The 21,480-nt window shown below is 42.4% G+C and overlaps 1 protein-coding gene across 3 annotated transcripts; it reads left to right on the plus strand.

The window, feature by feature from the left end:
- The first annotated feature begins 276 nt into the window (after positions 1-276).
- On the plus strand, positions 277-21,262 carry LOC137934873 (uncharacterized). 3 transcript variants are annotated; one of them, XR_011109214.1, is made up of 10 exons: positions 277-931; positions 16,921-17,106; positions 17,408-17,500; positions 17,674-17,856; positions 17,947-18,049; positions 18,124-18,309; positions 18,542-19,815; positions 19,955-20,433; positions 20,573-20,696; positions 20,823-20,899. XR_011109214.1 is itself a non-coding variant. In XM_068779435.1 (9 exons), the coding sequence occupies exons 1-9, from the start codon at positions 674-676 to the stop codon at positions 20,878-20,880; spliced, it is 2,820 nt and encodes a 939-aa protein (XP_068635536.1). In that variant the 5' UTR covers positions 277-673; the 3' UTR covers positions 20,881-21,262. The 3 variants fall into 3 exon arrangements, 1 of the variants encoding a protein (XP_068635536.1); XR_011109213.1 differs by having other exon boundaries at positions 19,955-20,696; XM_068779435.1 differs by lacking the exon at positions 20,573-20,696 and having other exon boundaries at positions 20,823-21,262.
- The last annotated feature ends 218 nt before the right edge of the window (positions 21,263-21,480 follow it).

The raw sequence follows: 21,480 nt of genomic DNA on the forward strand, positions 1-21,480 counted from the left end.
GTTTTGAGTGAGTTACCAAAAAAACAAAAGAAAAAAAAAGACTTTCAGTGCGGGAGAAATCCGAGAATTCCCGGCGAACCCCTTGCGAGGCTATCTGGCGCGAGAGAGTGGATATGATCCTATGGGACATACGTGCCCTTAAACAAGGAACGGACAATTAGCACAGTTGAAGTAAAACGAGGGTCCCTCTCACTGTGTTGTTTTTTTGACAGATTCCACAAAGAAAGAGAGCGACTTTGGGTTTTCTCTTTTTGTTCTTGAGGAAAGGGACGGGAAGAACACGGAGCGAGAGCAAAACCATCTGTGGGAAAGAAGGAAGCCGCTGATCGAATTCAACCAACGACCTTTTTCCTCTAAAATCTCCTTTAGTCTCTATTTTGAAGCGACTGCCCGGTGTTAACCTTTCCTATTTTACATTATCTCTATCGTCTCTTGGGCGTTGTTTTTTCGATTGCAGGCAGGCCTATCGAAATATATTTGCTCTCCGTTCTGTTTTGGTCCTCCTTTATGGATTCTGAATGATCTGGACGCCGTGTTTACTAAAATCCCCTTCAATCCTTTCAAAGTAACAATGTTTTCGCCCTTGCCTGTCTAAGGGGCCCGGACGGCATGGTTGACCTCTGAGAATTTTCAGCAGATTTTCTTGGGTGGTCGAATTCCAGCTTTTGATTGCATGGGCGATCTCCAAGTTTGGGCCCCTCAGCCGAATGGCTTCTTGAAAAGCACGTCCTCTTCCCGTCCATTATCTTCGTCTTCATCTCCTTCTTCCAACCCCCCTCCGTTGTCTATTGCTGCAGAGTGCTTACAGAGAGGTGAAGAAACGACTTGTGAGATTATTTATCGAATTCAACCGACTGTTGTTTCTGAGCAGAGGAGAAAAGATGTTGTAGACTACATTCAGCGACTCATAAGAGGGTGGGTTGGCTGCGAGGTGAGTTTTTATTTTTATTTTTATTTTGAAGTTGTCATTTCTCTTTTTCTGGTCTTTGCTTGCGAGTGCTGCTCTTTGTCTGTGCTCGTCTGTGCGTTTTTTTTTTCTTTTTTCGATATTTTTTCTTCTTTTTCGTTTTTCTCTTTCTTGAAATTTATTGAACCGCTCCTCGGTTTTTCAGTCACTTAATGTCTCATTGTTCTGTAGGTACATTTACACCATTCAATTTCATCACGCGTTTCCGAAAGATACTGTTTTTGATCGGCTATATATATTGTAGAGTTTTTTCATTGTTACTGTAGCAAGGCGTCCCTGTATGCAGTTTATTTATTTGCTTTGAGCCGTTAAAAATTCTTTTACTTGACCGATGATCATTCTGTTGTATTGAAGTAGTTTTTGTTGCTTCTTTCTTCTTATCCCATTTTCGGTTTTTATGTGGCCGTCCTCTGCCGCATGTCTGGCACCTCTTTCTGCTTTTCAACAGTTTTAATTTTTCCTTTGTTTAATTGACTGTGTGCCGCCGTGTATGTCTTTTTTTTTTTCTTTTTCTCTCTTTTTTTGTTTGTATTGTGCATGCGGAAGTTTGGACCCTTTATGGTGGATTCACATGCATGGTCTTTTTGTCATATATTGAGGTAGTTGTGTATTACTTCAGTTTGCTATTATTCTTTCGCTGATCCATTTTTTTGTTCTCATGTTTGTTTGTTCCTTGTATTTGATTTTCTCTATTACAAATATTTTGATTCTTGTGTCAGTGTAGAAATCATCCATTTATTTGATCTCTTTTGGTATGTCAGCATTTTGTTTGTCAGTTACATTTATTTGTCTGTGTCATCTATAAGAGTGGCTTTTGTGATTTGAAAAGGTGGTTGACAGGAAATCTTGAATTGTTTGCTCTGATCAATGCATTCTTTTTTTATATTTACTTTTTAAATGTGTTCCAGATCTTCCTTCTATTTCTTGCCCTTCAATCAGTTTATCTACCTTATCTTCCCCCTCCCCCTCATTCCAGGGCTATCCTCTTCTTTTGTCTGATCACTAAAAAAAGCTAAAAGTTAGCATCTTACTTACTATTATTTTAAAATGCTTGTCACCTTTCTCCTTCCAAGAAAGTAATCTGCCGTTTTATCAACAAAACAGACTCTTCTAACTTGGCCTTAATCAAAGTGTGTCACATTGTGAACCTGCAATTCTTGTATGACGTTCTGGTGCTGTGTACCTTCTTCCTTTTTTTTTTTTAAATGATGGTGATATTCTTAAATTAAACACTGGAGAAATTAAACAGGAGAAAACATGATTACTAAGAAGCGGAGAAAGATCTTTCGGCCTCCACAAGACCCGCCTCAAAAAACCATGATCTTGAAAAACCTGGTTTTGCTCGATCATCTGAAATTGTGTTAGCTCTTGCAACATGCTTCCAAAGAAACCTGTAAACAACTACTTCATCATAAATACGCTTTAGCTGCAAAAAAATGGATACTGTAAAGCTCAAAAAGTAACAATATGACAGTTTCAAAGAAATGGAGATTATCGAGAGATTTTGAAGAGGGTAAAAGCCATAGAGGCCATGAGTTGTGGGCTTCATCTTTCTAATTTTGCTTCTCATATGGTATCATCTTTTGTTTCCAAGTGTTTTCACTTATTATTTATAGTGCTTGTAATATCAACATAATACTTCCAAAATATATATTAACATTAAGACCAAAAAACTTATAATTATTATTGCCATTTTATTGAGAAGAGAACACATAGTTTTTTAACCATGATGCAAAGTAGCCGCCTCAAAAACCAATGATCTTGAAACACCTGCTTTTGCTCGATCATCTGAAATTGTGTTAGCTCTTGGAACATACCTTTAAAGAAACTTGTAAACAACTATTTCATCATATATACGCTTTAGGTGCAAAATAATAGATAATATAAAACTGGAATAGATAACAATGGGACGGCTGCAAAGATGTGGAGAGTATTGAGAGATTTTAAAGATGACATAGGTCACAGAGGCCATGAGTTGTGGCTCTACCTTCTTTGCAATGATGCTTCTCATATGGTATCATCTTTTGTATTCAAGTGTTTTCACTTATAATTTATAGTGCTTATAATATCAATATATACCCAAAAATATATAGTAACTTTAAGACAAAAAAACTAATAATTATTATTTCCATTTTGTTGAGAAGAGAACACATAAAATGACCATTGATTTTACTAAAAAAGAGAGAGGATCAATATCAAGGGTAATATGATAATAATAATAGTAATTGTAGTTATTATTACCTCTTTTTTCAAGACACATGCATGTGAATTTATGTCATTACAATTGGCTGTTCTGCTCAATGAAAAGATGGTAAATCTCTTTTTTTTTTTTTTTTTTTTTTAAAAGGATGTATATTTTAACAAAGAGAAAGGTTGCTCCCGACTTGGCAAGCACATCTGCTGCCGAGTTAGCAGATCTCGGAATGTGGCATATTTCTTTGCTTATGATGTTGGAGTGCATGTTGATCTTTTCTAATCTTCTCCAAGAATCTGTACAGCTTGTACATGCCTTTTTTGTTTTTTCTGCAGCTATGCATTTTTACAATATTTCTACTCTTAATAACTCTCTTTTGCCATTATCATAGGAAAGGAAGAACCTTGAATGATTCAAAAGTTACCTTTTTTTTTTGAAAAGTATGGATAGTGAGCCTTACTTGATCCTTACCAGGCTCAGTAACCTGATCTCTCAACCGTAGTTTTTGGCTATATAAATGAAGTATGACATTAGTGGTTAGGGAAGGAAGTCGTGCTTCTAGTGGGTTGTGGGCTGTATGATCTTCACAATTGCTATTGGTATTTCCTATTTGCAGATTCACTTTACTATTTGTCTGGGTGGTTTAATCATGGCAAAATCATGAATCTTTTTAGAATCAGCTTATACCTGGTTCATACCTTTAATACCAAACAGGTTCTCTGATTTAGTGTGTTAGAATCCTTGTAAGGGAATTTTGGTGTTTTCCCTACTCTCGTATGTACCTTGAAAGTTAGCCATAGGCTAAGTGTCATGTTATAAGTATTAGTTTCAAATTCGGTAAAGTTCAGAGTAGTATTCAAAGAGATATGAGGGTATAAGTTTTTTTTTTTGAAACAGTGATGATTTTATTACGAAGCAAAGCAAGAGAATACATCAAGGGATGCCTCCTCTTACAACAAGAGATTGCAGGGAGGGACCCAATTTAGCACACGAATCAACAATCGAATTGGCTGATCTAAGAACATGAGACCAAGTATGAGAGGTAGTGGAAACAATGTCCATAATATCAAGAAAAAGTTGCCAGTGATGCCACGGGGGGAAAGAGGCAGTGGAATACCAGCCGATGACGACTTTGGAGTCTCCCTCCACAATAAACGGACCTCTGAAGCGATTTTGGAAAATGCGAAGCCCATGGAGGAGACCAGAGAGTTCAACAATGGTCGAGTCTACAACGGTGAGAGGACTAGACTAAGAAATAATAACCGCGTCTCGAGGATAAAAAAAATACCCCAACAAAGCCAGCCAACCCCAGATTCCCAAAGGCATTGCCGTCAAAGTGAAGCTTCTAATAGCTGGTGGGAGGAGGCTCCCAAACAGCAACCCAGTGGGGGTGTAGAGGGAATGGACATCTGAGCATAATCTTCCGGTTGGTGTGGGAAGGGGCACAAAAGTGGCAGACAAGTTCTTTCCGAGGGCGAATCCAGATGGAGATGAGGCCCGTTTAACACAGATCACCTCAGCGGCAGAGCATGAAGCACGGTTAAATTGTCTGGAGTTCCTCTCCGTCTAGAGGCACCAAGGGATGTAAGCTACACAAGCAACTAATAGAAGCTTACCGAGGCTGGGGAGACGAGTCCCAAATGAGTAGCTGCACATGGTGTGTAGGTCAGGGGGATGTAGAAACTGAGGCCCATGCTGTCAATCATAGAAGTCTAGACCTGCTAGGAGAAAGCACAAAGGAGGAGGTGGCTGATAGTCTCAACTTCCACCCCTCAGAAGGGGCAAAGAGGATCAGGAGCAGTGTTTCCACGCCTAATAAGATTGTCAGTAGTGAAAATCCTGTTGCGGCAGACACTTTAGGGGAAAAATTTCACCTTGGGAGGAGCAAAGAGCTGCCAAGCAAAGGTGGCCGAGTGAGGGGCGGGAGGTTGGGTCCAACCCATAAGTTGACGATAGGCCGAGGAGACTGAGAAGCGCCATTGTCATCTGGAAGCCAAATCAGCCGGTCAGTCACCAGAGGGTGAACCTTAACATTGCCAAGACCATCAATCATGTGACACAGAGATATTTTCTCCACATCAGTAAGGCCATGTCTCAGACGAAGATCCCAGGAGCATTCCCCCGCACATCGGAGATCGAGAGGTCATGATAGGAGGTGATTTGAAGAAGAGCCAGGTAGGAAGAGGCAAGAGGGATCGCCTGACCACCAATCCGTCCAAAAACAAAGGCTGGAGCATCCCCAACAAAGAACCGAATAGCATCACGGAATGTGGAAAACAGATGGAACATGGCCTTCTAGATAGGTGAGAGGTGACGTCTGCTGCTGTCAGAGATCCATCTATCACCAAGACGCCGAAGCTTGGAGGCCACAATTGGTTTCTAGGACGCTCCCAAGGGGGAGTTGTTTCCAGAACCACTTAAGTAACAAGGCTTGTCCCATCTCCTTGGTGCGTTTGATCCCAAGACCGCCCAAGGACTTGGCATACAAACATTGTCCCAATTGACAAGATGGTAACATAACTCATTCCTAGTGCCACGCCACAAGAAGCATCTCTTGATCATGTCAATGCATCGGCTAATGGAGGCGGGGTGGGGTAGGAATGAGAGAAAATAGTTGGGAATACCCACAAGGCACGAATTGAGAAGAGTCAGTCTGCCCGCCTTGGAGAGCATCCTACCCTTCCAAGTGGAGAGTCACCACTCAAGCTGCTCAATGATCGGGGCCTATAATCCCATCTGGGGCCGACAATTAGTATGAGGAAGGCTCAGGTAGTGAGAGGTGTCTACCATGTGCTGAAGTAGGGGTGGGGGGTGGGGGGGTCAATATGATATCCCTTGATGGTCGTCTTTCCCCAATTAACCTTATGACCAGAAGTGATCTCAAATAGGCCAAGAACGGCCTTAATGTTGCAGACCTGATCAAGCGTGCCAACACTAAAGTAGATAGTGTCGTCCAGAAACTAGAGTAGGGGAATATTAAAGCAACTTTGGTTAGAAAGGGCCTCAAGCCAACCAATACTGCGAGCATAGTAGAACATAGATGACATGTACTTAGTAATAATGTTGAAGAGAAGCGGCGAGAGGGGGTTTCCTTGACGAATACCACGATAACCCTAGAAGATACTGCAGACCGTGCCATTAAAGAGTAGAGAGTAAGAAACCGAGGAAATGCAACTGTGAATCCAAAATCTCCTTCTGTTCCCTAAATCCATGCGTTGCATAATGTCATCCAGAAGGGACCAACTCACCCAGTTAAATGCCTTCTCAAGATCAAGCTTGAGGACAAACCTTGGTAGACCCATCTTGACAAAGTGATCGATAATCTTGTGCGTGACCATAGCTGAATCGAGGATGTCTTGATCTCTAATGAAAGCACTCTGACCCTTGTGGATGATGGTGAAAGAATAACCTTGAGCCTGCGAGCCAAGATACAAGCAATGATTTTGTACGGGCTTGAGTCTAGGCTGATTGGTCTGAAATCATGAGGACGCTCAACACTAGCTTTCTTAGGCACTAGGGCAATAAGAGAGGCACCAACACTCTTGAAGGTGATCCCTCAGTCATAAAAATTGCGGATCATGGAAATGAAGTCCGATCTCAGAGTAGGCAGCAAGCTCTGTAAAATTCCCCATTGTACCTGTCAGGCCTCGTGGCCTTATCTCGAGGAAGACCCAAGACCACATCCTAGACCTCTAAGTCCGAGTAGGGAAGTTCAATGAAAGCTGCTAAGGTGGGAGAAATCAAAGTGAAATAGAGCCTAGTTAGGCCGGGGTGATGGTGGCATTCCTCTCGATAAAGATCTGCAAAAAAACTGAGAAGAGTTTTAGTAATAAAGGCACTATCCGAGGTAATTTTATTGCTGATAGACAAGGAAATTACCCGGTTAGTCCTCTGGCGGGCCGAGGCGATGGCATGGAAGAACTTTGTGTTGGCATCGCCCTCAGCCAACCACTTGAAGCGGGCCTTGTGCTTCCATTGAATCTGTTCAGTGTGAAGAAGGCTCTGGAATAAGTAAGGCCCATTTGCTCCTCATTCACATCAAGGGCAGCGATCTGAGACTGAAGAGAGGACTTGTGAGAGGTGGCATTGAGGCGGTGCTTCGAGGACCAATATTTTTGCTTTGAGACGCTTGAGCTTACGTGGGAGGGACCAGCCATCATAGTTGGGGTCTCCAAGAGCCCCCCAACAAGAGGTGATGCTATCAACAAAGTACTTGTTTGCCGACCAAGAATTGTCAAACCTGAATGGGGTAGGGCCTCATTTGTCAAGCTTGGTGTCAATCTGAATGGGCTAGTGGTTGGAGCCAACACGACCCAAGATCAAACCGTAAGTGTTCCCGTAGAGCTGGAGCTAGTCACCTGTGACAAGGAAGCGATCAATCTTGGACAGGATGGGAGGCCTCTGTCCGCTTGACCACGTGAACGTCTTGCTAGAGAGGTTGATTTCTTCCAATTCAAAGCTGCCAATAAAATCCGCAAACTGCCTCATGGTGGTGGAAATTCTAGTAGCAGGGGGGACTTCCCATAGTAGAAACGAATAGCGTTAAAGTCCTTGGTAAGGAGCCACTGAATGGGCTATTGGGGCAGAAGGTCAGTGAGCTCTTCCCAGAAAGAGCGGCGCTCCCACTAACGGGTGGGACCGTAACACCAGCCAGCCCCAAGTGAACCTAGTGCATTTGTCGTGAAGCTTGATTCCTATAGAGTAGGAACCAATCAGATGATCTAAAACCTCAACCATGGAGGAGTTCCAAAGTAGAAGAAGGCCTCCGGACGAGCCATTTGCATTAATAGCAAGCCATTTCAAGTTATTACAACCCCAGAGATCATGAACAAAAGCGTCAGAAGGATCTGACTTTTGGATTCTAGAAGGATTACAATAGAAGGGTGACTCCTCGAAAGGAGGCTCCGAACAATGAACAATGACAGGGACAAAGGTTGAAGCCGGGGCTGATTTTTGGGTTGGGGGGTTTGCTAGGGTGGGGGGTTGGGCAGGGGGTGGTGGAGGCTGTTGGGGTCGGGAGCAGAGGGGGGTAATCAAGTGGATGGGGAGATCTGGTGCAGGGCAGCTGGGGGTGCGGGAGGAAATGCCGGATGGCACAGGCTTGTTGCGTCCAATCGAAGCCGGAGTTGGTGGCCTCGTGGATGGTTATGCGGGCCATTGTTGTGAGATCTCTGTGCTGTGAAATGCAGCACTCTGCGCATCCTCCACATCGAATAGTGCGGAAACAAAACCTTTAGGGACCCAACCAAAGCTCCCTAGTCCGTGGTGAGGGGCTGGAGTCCACAACAATTGTTGCAGAGAGCATTGTGAGAAAGGAGGAGCCAGCTGAAACAGGAATAGCGATGGAAGGCATTGTGTGTGGGCCCATAGGAGAAGAGTAGCGGGGTCGTCAGAGGCATCATAGCTCCCCAGGGACGCCGTTGCCTTTGATTTTGGTGATGTACGGTGGTCCAGTTGGGGTCATCTTCCTCTTCGCCGGTTCTCAGAGCGTCATGTGGTCTGTCAGACTTGCTTGTCCTCTTTGCGTCGTTGGAATTGTAGCTTGGAGGTGATTGTGGAACGTCAGGTCTCAAAACATCTTCATCTGCAGTCGCAGGGTGCGGTCGCCTGCGAGAGGGGAGAAAGACCGCCCGACTCCATCCATGGGAATGGCGTTGAGGCTGATCTTCCCGATCAAAAGGAGTTTGTGATCAGGAATGACGGTTACTTCCCCCACTCCGGTGCCGCTGGAGCCTCTTCCCTTGGTCTGGTCTTTCTCGGCGAAGATCTTGCTCGCCGCTCGTCGAATCTTCCTCTCGTGTCGCACCTCTCCCCCCGCGTCACTCCTCTCTCTCTCTCGCGTCGTGTCTCTCGCTCGATATGATTTCTCTCGCTCTCTTCGATCTCTTCGCTCATCACACCTCTCTCTTGAATCCTGCATCGTCTCCAAAAGAAAGGAACCCTAGATAATCCACACTGAGTGAGGGTTTAAGTTGTACGGGTTATTTCTGTAACTTAGCAAGCCTTCACTTAAGTTGTGATTAATGAAAGGAGAGGGGCTCGATTTCCTGATTTGGAGTGCTCCCCCACACACTCTTCTCTCTTCTCTCTACTTCTCTCTTTTTCTCTTCTTCTTTGTCTTTCGTCACAAAGTTTACAATTTTACATGCTATCTAAGCGTTAGATTCTGCTGTAGAACTCTTCAATTGTTCCCTCTTCCTCCTAAGGGTTCATCTACTCTAGGAAAGGGAAATTCCAGAATTTTGTTTAATTGAGGTTAAAGATCAAAACTTTTTCTTCTTTTTCTACCCTAACCTTAGGGTTGATGGCTTCTATTATTAGTTGGAGCAGTTTTATGTCAATTCTTTGCCCCTACAGGGTTTTATTGCTGGGATCCTACCCATTACTGCCTGTGCAGGTGTCCATCCTGTCTATTGAATGTGTCATCCATTTGGAAGCTTGACATCATCCTCTCTTGCCAATTGTTTTTGGATCTTATGCTTCTCAAATTGAGTAATTGTTCTTGGGGTGACGTTTTTCATTGCCCTAATTGATTTAGTCTAAAGTTCATATGGCCTGCGCAACTTTATTATGGTTGATATTGGAGAAGTGTTTAAATCTATCAGAGAAACAGGAAATTCAGATGGGAATGATACAATTGGGATTACTACTGAAAAATTGAATGACCAAAATTACTTAAGTTGGTCAAAACCAGTGAGTATCTATTTGAAAGCCAAGAGAAAGACTAAATACTTGAGAGACCCTCCAGTTCCTAGAAATGATGATTGGGAAGCGGAGCATAGCCAAGTTAACGTGGCTACCTAACAACATGGAATCCAAGCTCATCAGTCAGATTATGAATTGTGAGACAGTCAAGGAGATTTGGATTTCACTTGAAATAATGTATGCTCAGGAGAGTAACTTGTCATGCATCTACGAGTTATGATCGAAGTTCTTTAGTCTTGCAAGGGGTGACAAGAAGTTATTGACTACTACAGTGAATTCTAAAGTATATTACAAGAGATTAACATATATCTTCCCTTCACCACTGATGAGAAATAGCTACACAAACAATAGAGTCAGATTTATGTGGCCAAATTTTTGGCTGGTTTGGCTCCAAGTGTGATGCTGTTCGAGCTCAGTTGTAAGCTTCAGATGATGTGCCTTCTCTTCCTAATGTCGTCTACAGGTCATGCAGGCTGAATTGGCTATACTCTCACCCAACAGTAAAGAGGTAAAAAATGTTGAGGCTACTGCCCTTAATATTCAGAATGTGTCAATTTGATCATAAGCTCCTTGTGGCCATGGTGAGGTAAGCAAAGGTCGAGTTCAAGGTTGAGGTGAAAGCAAAGGAGACAAAAGGTGTGTACATTGTGGATACACCAACCATTTTTCGACAAATGTTGGAAAAAATCTGGTAAACCAGCATTGGCAAATTTTAGTGTTTTTGAAGACACTGAGACCTCTATTACTCTTGTGGGAGACATTGTACATGGTGCTCCTTATGAGATGCAGTGGTTGCTATGGAGGATGGCTCAGTTGACTTCCTCCTCTGCATCCATACCTCAATCCACTCCCTTACCTAAAGCCGCTTTGGCCTATTTAAGTGAGTCTGCTTTGCATGTGATTCCAGTATCCACTTGTGTTATTGATTCTGGTGCAACATCACACATGTCAGGTGTATCATCATTGTTTATAGTTTTAGTTCGTCCTCACAGTGTAAACAAGTCACTCTTGCAGATGGTTCCAATTCTTCTGTTAGTGGAGTAGGATCCTCTCTTGTATATGGTCTCACATTCTGAGATCTGCAAATTTGGTAGTAGATGTGCTAGCCAAGCAGGGAGTGTCCCTGCGATCTCTTGTGGTTAGGGATCTGCTCCCTCTTCCTTTGTAAATTTTCTCTTGTTAATATAAATACATCTTTATATAAAAAAAAAAAAGTGGAGTAGGATCCATCAAGCCTACTTCTTCCTTGTCTTTAGATTCAATTTTGTTAGTCCCTAAATTTCTTGTAAATTTTCTTTTAGTTAGTCAGATTACGTAGTCTTTGAATTGTTCAGTAGCCTTCTTTCTTTGAAACGGTGATGATTTTATTTCAAAGGAAAGCAAGAAAATACATCAAGGGAGGCCTCCCTTAACAAAAAGAGATTGAAGGGAGGGACCCAATTTAGCACAAGAGTTAGTTGTTGTATTGGCTGATCTAAGTACATGAGACCAAGAATAGGAAATAGAGGAGACAACATCCATAAATATCAAGAAAATGCTGCCAATGATGCCAAGGAGGGAAGGAGGCGGTGGAGTACCATCTAATGACAACTTTTGAGTATGCAATGCCGAGTGGGCCAAAATATGAAATAATAGCTGCGCCTCTGGGATCGAAGATCACCCCACCAAAGCCTGCCATCCCAGGATTCCCAAGAGCACTTCCATAAGAGTTGAGCTTAAACTAGTAAGGGGGAAGTCCAAACAGCCACCCGGTGGGGGGGGACTGAAGGAATGAACATCTGAGCAATTACCTTCCAATTGGTGAGGAGAGGAGCACATGAAAGGCACGTAAATTCTTTTCAAGTGTAGATCCAGGTGGAGATGAGGCCCTTAGTAGTACAAACCACCTTAGCAACTGAGCGGAAGACAATCAAAATGCCGGGAGGTCCTCTCTTTCCAGAGGCACCAGAGGATGTAGGCAATGTAGGCTGATAAAAAGAGCTTGCCAAGATGGGGAGGTGGACCCCAGAGGGGTAGCGGCACATGGTGCTCGGGTCATGTGGGATGCAAAAATGGAGGCCCATGTTGTCAATTAGAGAAGTCCAAACCTGCCAGGTGAAAGTGTAGTGAAGGAAGAGGTGGCTAATAGTTTTAGTGTCCAGCCCACAGAAGTGGCAGAGGGGATCAGAAGAAGTATTGCCACGCCGGATGAGATTGTCAGTAGTGAGGATTCTATTGCAGTAAGCGCTCTAGAGGAAAAATTTCACCTTGGGAGGAGCCAAGAGATGCTAAGAAATGGCAACTGAGTGAGGGGCGGGAGGCCGGGTCCAGCCCATAAGAAGACGATAAGCTGTAGACACCGAGAAATGACCGTTGTCATCAGGAAGCCAAATCATCGGATCGGCTACCTGAGCACAAAGCTTAATACTGCCAAGCCTTTCAATCAGGTTTCAAATGGCAATGACCTCCTAATCAGTGAGGCTGCGTCTCAGACGAAGATCCCAGGACCCGTTTCCCCAAGCATCGAAAACAGAGTGATCACAGGGAAGACAACCTCCCTTCTGCTGTTCTTGTTACCTACTCATGTTGATGTTGACTCCTTTCATTCCCCACTCTCGCCTCTGGCTGTCAATCTCCCGTTTGACTCCCTGCAGCGAGGAAGACAATCCCTCACTTCTGCTGTTCTTGTTACCATGATCGAGTCCCTTTGGAATAACTGCAGCCTCGCCTTTTGGTTCAACGCTTGCCTTCAGCTGGACTACTTGTCGAGAATTTCCTATTTGGGCCCCCTTGTCTGGCTTGTCCTCTTTCAATCCTCGAGTGATAAAGCCTCTGCGTTGAACGTCCTATCCTGCTGCCAACTATCACTATTGAAAATTATGGAGTGGGAACTATCCATTCCTGCCAATCCTTTTGGGCAGTGGATTTCTATTTGAGGTATTCCGGTGGACTTATGGACGGACAACACTCTCCACGGTATTGCTACAATGGGTGGTCACTCAGAATGGCGCATGACACCTCTCGAAAAACCAGACTGGATGTTACCCGTTTCTTCATTACTCCGATGAAGCACTGGTCTGGCCACTCCTTTCTCAAAATAACGGTGGGCGAAAACTACTGGACCAAGGTGGTGTTAGATGACTTGAGCACCGCTGACTGTTCGGATCCTCATCACCGGCAGGAGAGACGGCAACGCCAAATCCAGCAACCATTGAGCCACCCAACCCGCCTTGACTGTGCTGTCACTCGGCCGAGTCGTGCATCACAACCTGGTAACTTTGAATTCTGACTCCCTGCACCGTTCAGACACCAGACTCAGATCTTTGTCAGGCCTGCCCCCCCAGCCCAGTCCTTGGATGCCACCTTGTCTCCTCAGCCTTTTGACTCCTTTTCTGCCACCAACTGTTCCCCTGAGCTATTCACTCCCCAGCTTTTTCAGACTGAAACTCAGAACCCATTAATGGCCTGCCTCTCAACCTTGTCCGAGCCACAATTACCTCTTTTTGATTGCCTGGATGAGTCCCCCTTGCCATGCGTGGAAGTGGCCTCTCTAGGCACATGGCAAACTCAACCCCCCCCACCCCGCCACCATCTCCAACACGCCCCCAACCGCACCATGACCACTCCGATACTAAATCTACCTCTGCTGCCATCAACTGCCACATTACAAGGCCTACCAGAATTGCCCAGCTAGCTGTCTCTTCTCTCCTTGTCTTAGCTACATATCAACGGCGTCAAAGAGCTCCAAACAGTAGCACTTTGCATGGCGACTCCAGCAACCCAATTCATACCCAATCTGCCCCTGCCCTGGAGCGCCTTCAATTCCTTCACAACTGATCAGTCGCAACAGCTTGTGGCTGCACTTCAATCCGAGCAACACTGTTATGATGATGAAACCTGGTATCATCAAATGATGAACCTAGCCAGTATTATGGGAATTGTCTACAATGAATACTTGTCGGGCGATGACAATAATTCCGGAGTCCACAAACCACCTCAGAAATGATCATTGTCTCCTGAAACGTGAGAGGAGTTGGCTTGCCGAGAAAACATGCTACAATCCTGCTGGTTTCTCTATTCTTGCAATCCTTCAATTGTAATTCTTCAAGAAATGATGTGTGAATGTATGACTGATTTCATTACCCGAGACCTGTGGCATTACTCATCTCTCGGGTGGCGTGCAATTGATGTGGTTGGACACTCGGGTGGCCTGATTATTCTATGGGATTCCAACAGCATTGACTTGCTGGATTATTGCATCGGCAGATTCTCCATAGGGCTGAAGCTTCGTGATCGCAGCTCTAGAAGATTATGGGGCCTTGCCGAGGTCTATGGACCCACAAGATACAGAGAGAGAAGCCACTTTTGGGATGAACTTCTAGACTTTGTCTAAGGCTGGACGATCCCTTGGTTGCTTGCAGGAGATTTCAATGCTATCAAGTTTTGTAATGAAAAGTCTCCATTGTCTCCTAGAATCTCCTCAATGAGGGGCTTTGTGGACTTCATTTGCTACTGTGAACTTCAGGAAATTCCTCTATCGGGAAAGACTTTCACCTAGTCACATGGCCAACAATATCCAATTCTCTTCAAATTGGACCCATTCCTGGCCAATGTTGATTGATTACATCTTTATGATAATGTGTTTGGGAGAGTTCTCAATCGTGTGAGATCAAACTATTAGGTTGTGGAGTCTGATCAACGCCCTACGCTGAGTTGGTATGCGGATCGACCTTCGTAGTAAGGTTGCCGTGCTCCCGAGGGTGTGGGGGCGGAACCCCTGTAAGTGTGTGCGATTTTTTTGGCGTTCGAACCTCCTTACGGAGCTTTTCATATAGCAAATTATATATTGGTGGAAAGATATTTGAGTCTAATTTCCAACGCAAAATAAATTTTGGCAATCAGAGTTTTCTACAAAGAGAAATTGATATTTGAAGCAACAAAGGTTAGACTGCAAGAGAAATTTTCTACTTTCGGGTTATCTTATGCCATAAAGAATGAGAGTTTATAGGGAAAATTATATATCCAAAGAAAGATCTGTAAGTCTATTTTCTTACCTATTCAACCAATTCTCAATCTGAGTTTTTTATAGGGAGATATCGATCTTGGAAGAGTTAATGGTCATGCTGGTCATAGAAGAAAGAGTACTCAGTTTGGCCAAATTACAAATTCCCCAAATATATTAGCTTCTTTATCTCAAAATTAGTATATTTTATGAAGTTAAGTTATACTTTGGATGAAATATATTGAAGTCTAGTTTCAAAAGGAGAACATTTCATGTCAATCTAATCTATATTTAAGGAGATATTCACATTGCAGTCGGCAATGATCAATATACAAAATGAAGAAAATCAAGAGGTCATAAAAGATTCAAGAGTGATTATTTTTATGTCAATTTAGAGATCAAATTAAATATATTTGAGTCTAGTTTCTTGATTAACAAACCGTTTGTGAATTTGAACTATATTTTTGGAGATATTGATATAAGAAATCAAAGCTCAATTTTGTCGAAAATCTCTCATTTTCCTTATTTTCTCTCCTATTCTCTCTCCAAGCATTGACGTGATTTGAGTTTCATTTTTCTCCTAAAATCCGAGTTTTTTAGCCAAATTTGTCTTCTAATCAGTGAGTTTTGGTCCTACTTAATCATTCCATGATGTGCTCATTCAAGATATGCAATACCTTGCATCAATGTTGTTTTCAAGTGGTGTTTTTGTTACTTGGTTGTATATCTTCCGTACCCAAAAAAAGTTACACTTGGTCAAGTTTATTAAGTTCTACCATTATAGTCTCCCCTAGGTCTCCCCCCCCCCCCCCCCCACAAAAAAAAAAAAAAAAAAAAAAACAAAATAAAAGGTCACTTTGGAAGTATGAGTGTTGCGTAGTTGCCTCCTTTCGTTTAAAGTTATTTTCCTCAAGTATGCCTAGACCCACTACCTAAAAAGTATAGGAGTATGCCCAATATCCACCTTGAGTCAAGTCTTTTATTCTTCACCCAAGAGGTGATTTGTGTTTGAGCTACCCTTAAAAAACGAGTAGTCTTTTTTTTAAGCCCTAAAGTTGGGCTAGTTTTCCGCCTTTAAAATTGAGCGGATTGTGTTTTAGACTATGATCGCTTTGACTGGTGTATGAAGCATTGGCCTATGACTAGGAGTGATTTTCTTCTCCCATCTTGGGTTTTGTCCAAGCTGGGTCTCTATATTTTTTTTATCCTCAGCTTGAAGGGGAGAAGTAGAAGAAGAAGTACACGAAAGAGGTATTTTGTTGTGTATGTTGTGGTAACTTTTATGTGACCAAAATATTCAAGAAAGGGGGAGCACAAAAGATGAAGTTTTTGCGTCTATGAAGAATTTTTTGCAGTAAAGAAAATTGAAGAACAAGAATCCTTTTCATTGCAAGTTGAAGTTATAAACTTCTGCTTGAGTGGGAGTGTTGAAGAGAAGATATGAAAGACTCTTACATGAGCCAAAATTAATATGGTGGAGTCTTACAGGAATCTCACAAAAGGATGTCTCATAGAAGAGTCTCAGTTTAAAGGTATTTTAGTTATGTTAGTCTTCTATTTATGTTGAGTTGTTTAATTATACTAGAACTTACTTTTAAGTGTTAGACTTTGGGTGTAATTGGGATAAAAGGTACTTTAATTGTAATTGGACTCTATTACTTACCTCTATTATAAATAAGGGGCTCATGTACTCAGATTACAACAAGTCAATGAAGTTTTTCTCTTTTCTAAAAATTCAATAGAGGACAAAAAGTTCATTTAAAAAAAAAGTAGGGGACAAAAAGTTGTTACCGTTTCCCTTCTTCCTATGCCATTCAGAATGAGGTAGTGGTTGTATCATGAAAACCCATGGTGCGAAAATCAGTTCATCTTGTTTTCTGAAATGGAAAATTGGTTCACCTTGATGGTCTTTAAGCTGATTTTAATGTTTTTACGTTGTTGATGAAGATATGACTTTTAATTTTTCCGTTTTTGGTTGATTATTGGCTGATTATGATCTGTTAAAGCTGCAATATCTCCTGAATTGCCTATTTATAATTGATTCACTTCACCTCTCTTGAGAAATCTTTTTAGGTCTTCCCATTTGGCTCAGTACCACTGAAAACATATCTTCCAGATGGTGATATTGATTTGACTACAGTTAGTTGTCTAAATGTCGAAGAGGCTTTAGCAAACGATGTTCGTGCAGTCCTTGAAGGAGAAGAGCAGAACCCAGGTGGCGAATTTGAAATAAAGGATGTGCAGTACATTCATGCTGAGGTTTTTCTCTCCATTTTTCTTTATTTTCTTATTTATTACCTAGAGCATGTTTGTGATCCATCACTATTAGGTATCAAACTCTGCTTGTAGTTTAAATGCTGTGCAGATTTGAACTTTTATGGTTTGCATCCTTTATCTCATTGTTTTGTGTTATTTAGAATATCTCGCTACATTGTTCCTCAAAAACTAAAGTTCAAACTTTCTGTTTTGGGAATATATTCAATAAACAATACTAGGATTCTGGTTCCACTGGTTTTTGGACTTGCACAATTACTATGAGATCTCAAGTTTATGTTGTCAGGTCAAGCTTGTCAAGTGCCTCGTCCAGAATATCGTGATAGACATCTCCTTCAATCAACTAGGTGGACTTTGTACACTATGCTTTCTTGAGCAAGTAAGTGTATACTCTTTTAAATTCCCAGTTCTACTGATTCCCATTTTAATTCCATTTCCCTTTTGCATTAGGGTAAATTGAGAAATCCAGTTTGCGGAATCTATTTAATCGTACTTGTTTTAGAAATTTCCCTACTTGCAATGTCTTAAATTGTTGTGGTTATCCTTCAACAGGTTGACCATGTAATTGGCAAGAATCATCTCTTTAAGCGAAGTATTATACTGATCAAAGCTTGGTGCTATTATGAGAGTCGTATTCTTGGCGCTCACCATGGATTGATTTCCACATATGCCTTGGAAACCTTGGTCCTGTACATTTTCCATCTTTTCCATTCATCTTTGAATGGTCCTTTGGCGGTGAGTCTTTGGTATAACACTAGAGTCAATATTTCTAATATGGGCCTAGCACTTTGTGGGTCCTATTAAACAAGTCATATTTGTCCCCAGGTTTTATACAGGTTCTTGGACTATTTTAGCAAATTTGACTGGGACAACTACTGCATCAGCCTACATGGTCCTGTTGCAATTTCTTCACTTCCAGAAATAGTGGGTAAGAAGGTGAATACTTATTTTCAATTTACTTGAATTGATCAACATACTAATTTTCCTTGTTTCGTCCCTTAGCCGAGACACCAGAGACTGATGGTGGTCATTTGTTGCTTAGCAAGGAGTTCCTTAAAAGCTGTGTGGAAATGTTTTCCACCCCACCCAGGGTTGTAGAGGCAAATGTCAGGGCCTTTCCCCAGAAGCATCTTAACATAATTGATCCAATGAAAGAGAACAATAACCTTGGACGGAGTGTAAGTAAAGGTATGTGGTCTTCTCTTTCTTGTAGAAATCACGAATTCAATTGTTTAGTTAACTATGTTGAGTTCCTTGGACAGGAGTTGGTCAGGTGCTTTTTCTAGGTCAATTAATTCTTTTTGACAACTCAATTGTTTTGTTGGGGATAATTGCCCTTGAAGAGGAGGCAACGTATTTATTTTAAGTACGATTATAAATTTGACCATTTTCACCTTATTTTTGGGTTATTCTTATATAGGTAATTTCTATAGAATACGAAGTGCATTTGCTTATGGAGCTCGAAAGCTTGGGCGGATCCTTCTAATGCCACCAGAAAGTATTGGAGATGAACTAAAGAAGTTCTTTCAAAACACTCTAGACAGACATGGAAGTGGGCAGAGGCCAGATGTTCATGATCCTATTTCTGCCATGCCTTATGGTGCAAGTGGGATTGGTTCCATCTCATTTAAAAGTGTTGATGAGGAAAATCCTCTGGAGGGGAAAAATGAAAAGGCAGTTGTGGGGTCCCCTTCACTTGATTCTAGCACAACTCGAGAAAGTAAGGCTGATTATAAGAGAGCCCTAATAGAGGACATTAAAAGTATAAAGATTTCAGGTATGGAAAAGAAAATTGGGATTGGGGATGAATTACAGAGGTGCACTAAATATGGGGGTTACTCGGCAGCTGTACAATACAATAGTTCTAAGGAAGTGGGCTCTGTCTCTGGTAGTCGTTTGGCTGGCGATGCACAAGATTTGGCTACAGCTCGTCTTTCAGGCTGCAGGACAACCAATGAAGCCTGTAAATCATCTTCCCTTTTGGGTAATACTGAAGCATGTAGTTCATTGGTGCCAAGGATCCACCATGCACCTCATCTGTATTTTTCTGGCCAATTCTCTGAAGATGGGAAGCCTGCAGATGAGAAACTTGCTTCAACCGAAGTGACAAAGACAAGTGTGCATGCAGTGGAAGCTTCTGCTGTGGTTCTACCACTTCATGAGACAGGTTGGCAGGGTCTGAATACAAGTATTGCCAGCTCAACAATGGAACAATTCATGTTCTGCAGACAAAATGCTGATCCATCCAAAGAATTGCATGGTGGAAAACCAATTTTGGTCTCAAGCAATTATTCTACTGCCTGTTCAAGTGGCATGAAGGGCCAAAGTGAAATTTCTGAAGGTTTGACTACCTTGTCGGATCTGAGTGGGGATTTTGATAGTCACCTCAAGTGTCTTTTTTATGGCAATTATTGTCATGAATATGTATGGAGTGCACCTGTATTTCCTATTCCACCTCTCTCTCCATCCGGGTATCGGAGCAATCCTTGGGATCTCTCACGGGAACTCCCTCGTCATTCAGCAGCTTTGGAACGGGGTGCATTCCTGCATGCGAGCCTCAATGGGATTGTCCCTGGGCCCCAGTTTCCTCCGAGCCATGCCTACTATCCAGTGACCCCGCCCTTGATTTCTGGCGCTTTCAATATGGAAGATATGCCAAAGACGCGGGGGACAGGCACATACTTTCCAAACACGGTTGAGTATTTTCACTTGGTTTTAATTTGTAGTAGATATATGTGGCTGGCTCTCTGACAACTGGGGTCTTCTTGTTGATTTTCTGCTTTGGGGGAGTGTCCAACTTTAATATAAAGTTAAGTAAATCTGAATTTTGCAGAACCATCGTTCATACAAGGAGAGGCAGTCTCCCGGTAGAGGAGGGAGGAATACCTTACCATGCTCTCCATCAGCCAACAATAACCAGTTGCCAAGATCCCGTAACAATGGCCGGGCTGGGACACAAACAGATTTGGTAGTCTTGCCAGAGAAAGGAAGCCATGAACCTCCACCTCCACCTCCACCTCCACCTCCACTATTGCAGCTTTCGGCTTTTGGTGGGGCTGGACATGGAAAGAACAGCCCAGTGGAGTTTGTTCCAGCTCATCGGTCCCCTGGTAGAGGGTTTCCTCATGCCAATGGCGTTGCAATCCCACCTGAGCAGTTGGAGTTTGGGACTTTTGGGCCTGTTCAGTTTGGCAGTCATTTGTCTGAACAAGGAAGGCATGCGGATTCTGGTCCTGTAAAGTACTCCCATGGCTCCGAACCATTGCCCACGACAACAATGCCAAGACCTGAGTTGGTTATGAAGGAGGAGAGGTATAAACATCCAATCACTTCATAGTACTTATTCCTGTTTTGTGCCCACTTTGTGTTTTTTTGGGGCTATCCATCCAGGGCAATAGTTCTGGCATGTGCCACCTTGGATCCTCCTTTATTTCTGTTCTCGCACTGACAGGAAAGGTTAGTTGTCAAGTGGGTGGGAGGTTTTCCTACACGAAGAAAACTATGGGACTGTAGATCCTGGATAAATTGTGGCCCTAAGAGAACTAGATGGGACTGGAGATCCTGAATAAATCGTGGTCTGTAAAAGATAACAGACCTATTATTAATGTGATTTCTAATTTGTAAAGCATTCTTGATTGTGCATTTTCTATTGTAAAAATATTTGTATCTGAAACTATTCATTTTTCGGTTCCAACTCCCAGGGTTCTGCAAGCATATCGTCTGAAAGATGAAGAGGATTTCCCACCTCTGTCTGTCTGAATTGTGTAGGAGAAAAGGGTTGCTATATATAGAGGAAAAGGATAGAAGAAACAGGATAAGAGGACAGTAAACATGCTAACAAATCAGAGCATAGCTAGCACAGCCATGAATTGATGCTGTGAGGAAAGAATTTTCATGATTCTGGTACCGAATAGTTTTTTGTACATTCTTCTAATTCTTGTTTTTTAGAAAATCAGTGACACCGGTTTCCCCTTTTCACCAGAGGGGTACAAATATAGGATGATTGGCTGAGAGTTGTTTCAACCCAGTTTTTCCCTTGGTGGGTGATAGAAAGCTAAACTTAGTCTGTGATCTTTTTGTTTTTTGTTCAATTTATCTTTGTTCAAGTTGTATATATATTCTAAAGGTCAGATTCACTCTTTATCTTGTTTCTTTGTCAGTTTATGTTTCTTCTTAGTATTGTTATTGTTGTTTGTATCATATTATTATTAGTTGTATCAAATGAAGGATAAAGTCTAAACCATCGTACGAGGGAACGAAAACCAATTAGCCACGTCCCAAACAGGAGGCTAAAATTTTGTTTGCCGAGTTAGTATTTGGTTTCAAATTATGGGTTCAAGTTTGGAGTGTCTACCCTGT

This window comes from Aristolochia californica, unplaced genomic scaffold (genome assembly GCF_029961685.1).
Source record: "Aristolochia californica isolate CCGP_79_NKW_82.1479 unplaced genomic scaffold, dmAriCali1.0.hap1 SCAF_10, whole genome shotgun sequence".
NCBI classification, from domain to species: domain Eukaryota; kingdom Viridiplantae; phylum Streptophyta; class Magnoliopsida; order Piperales; family Aristolochiaceae; genus Aristolochia; species Aristolochia californica.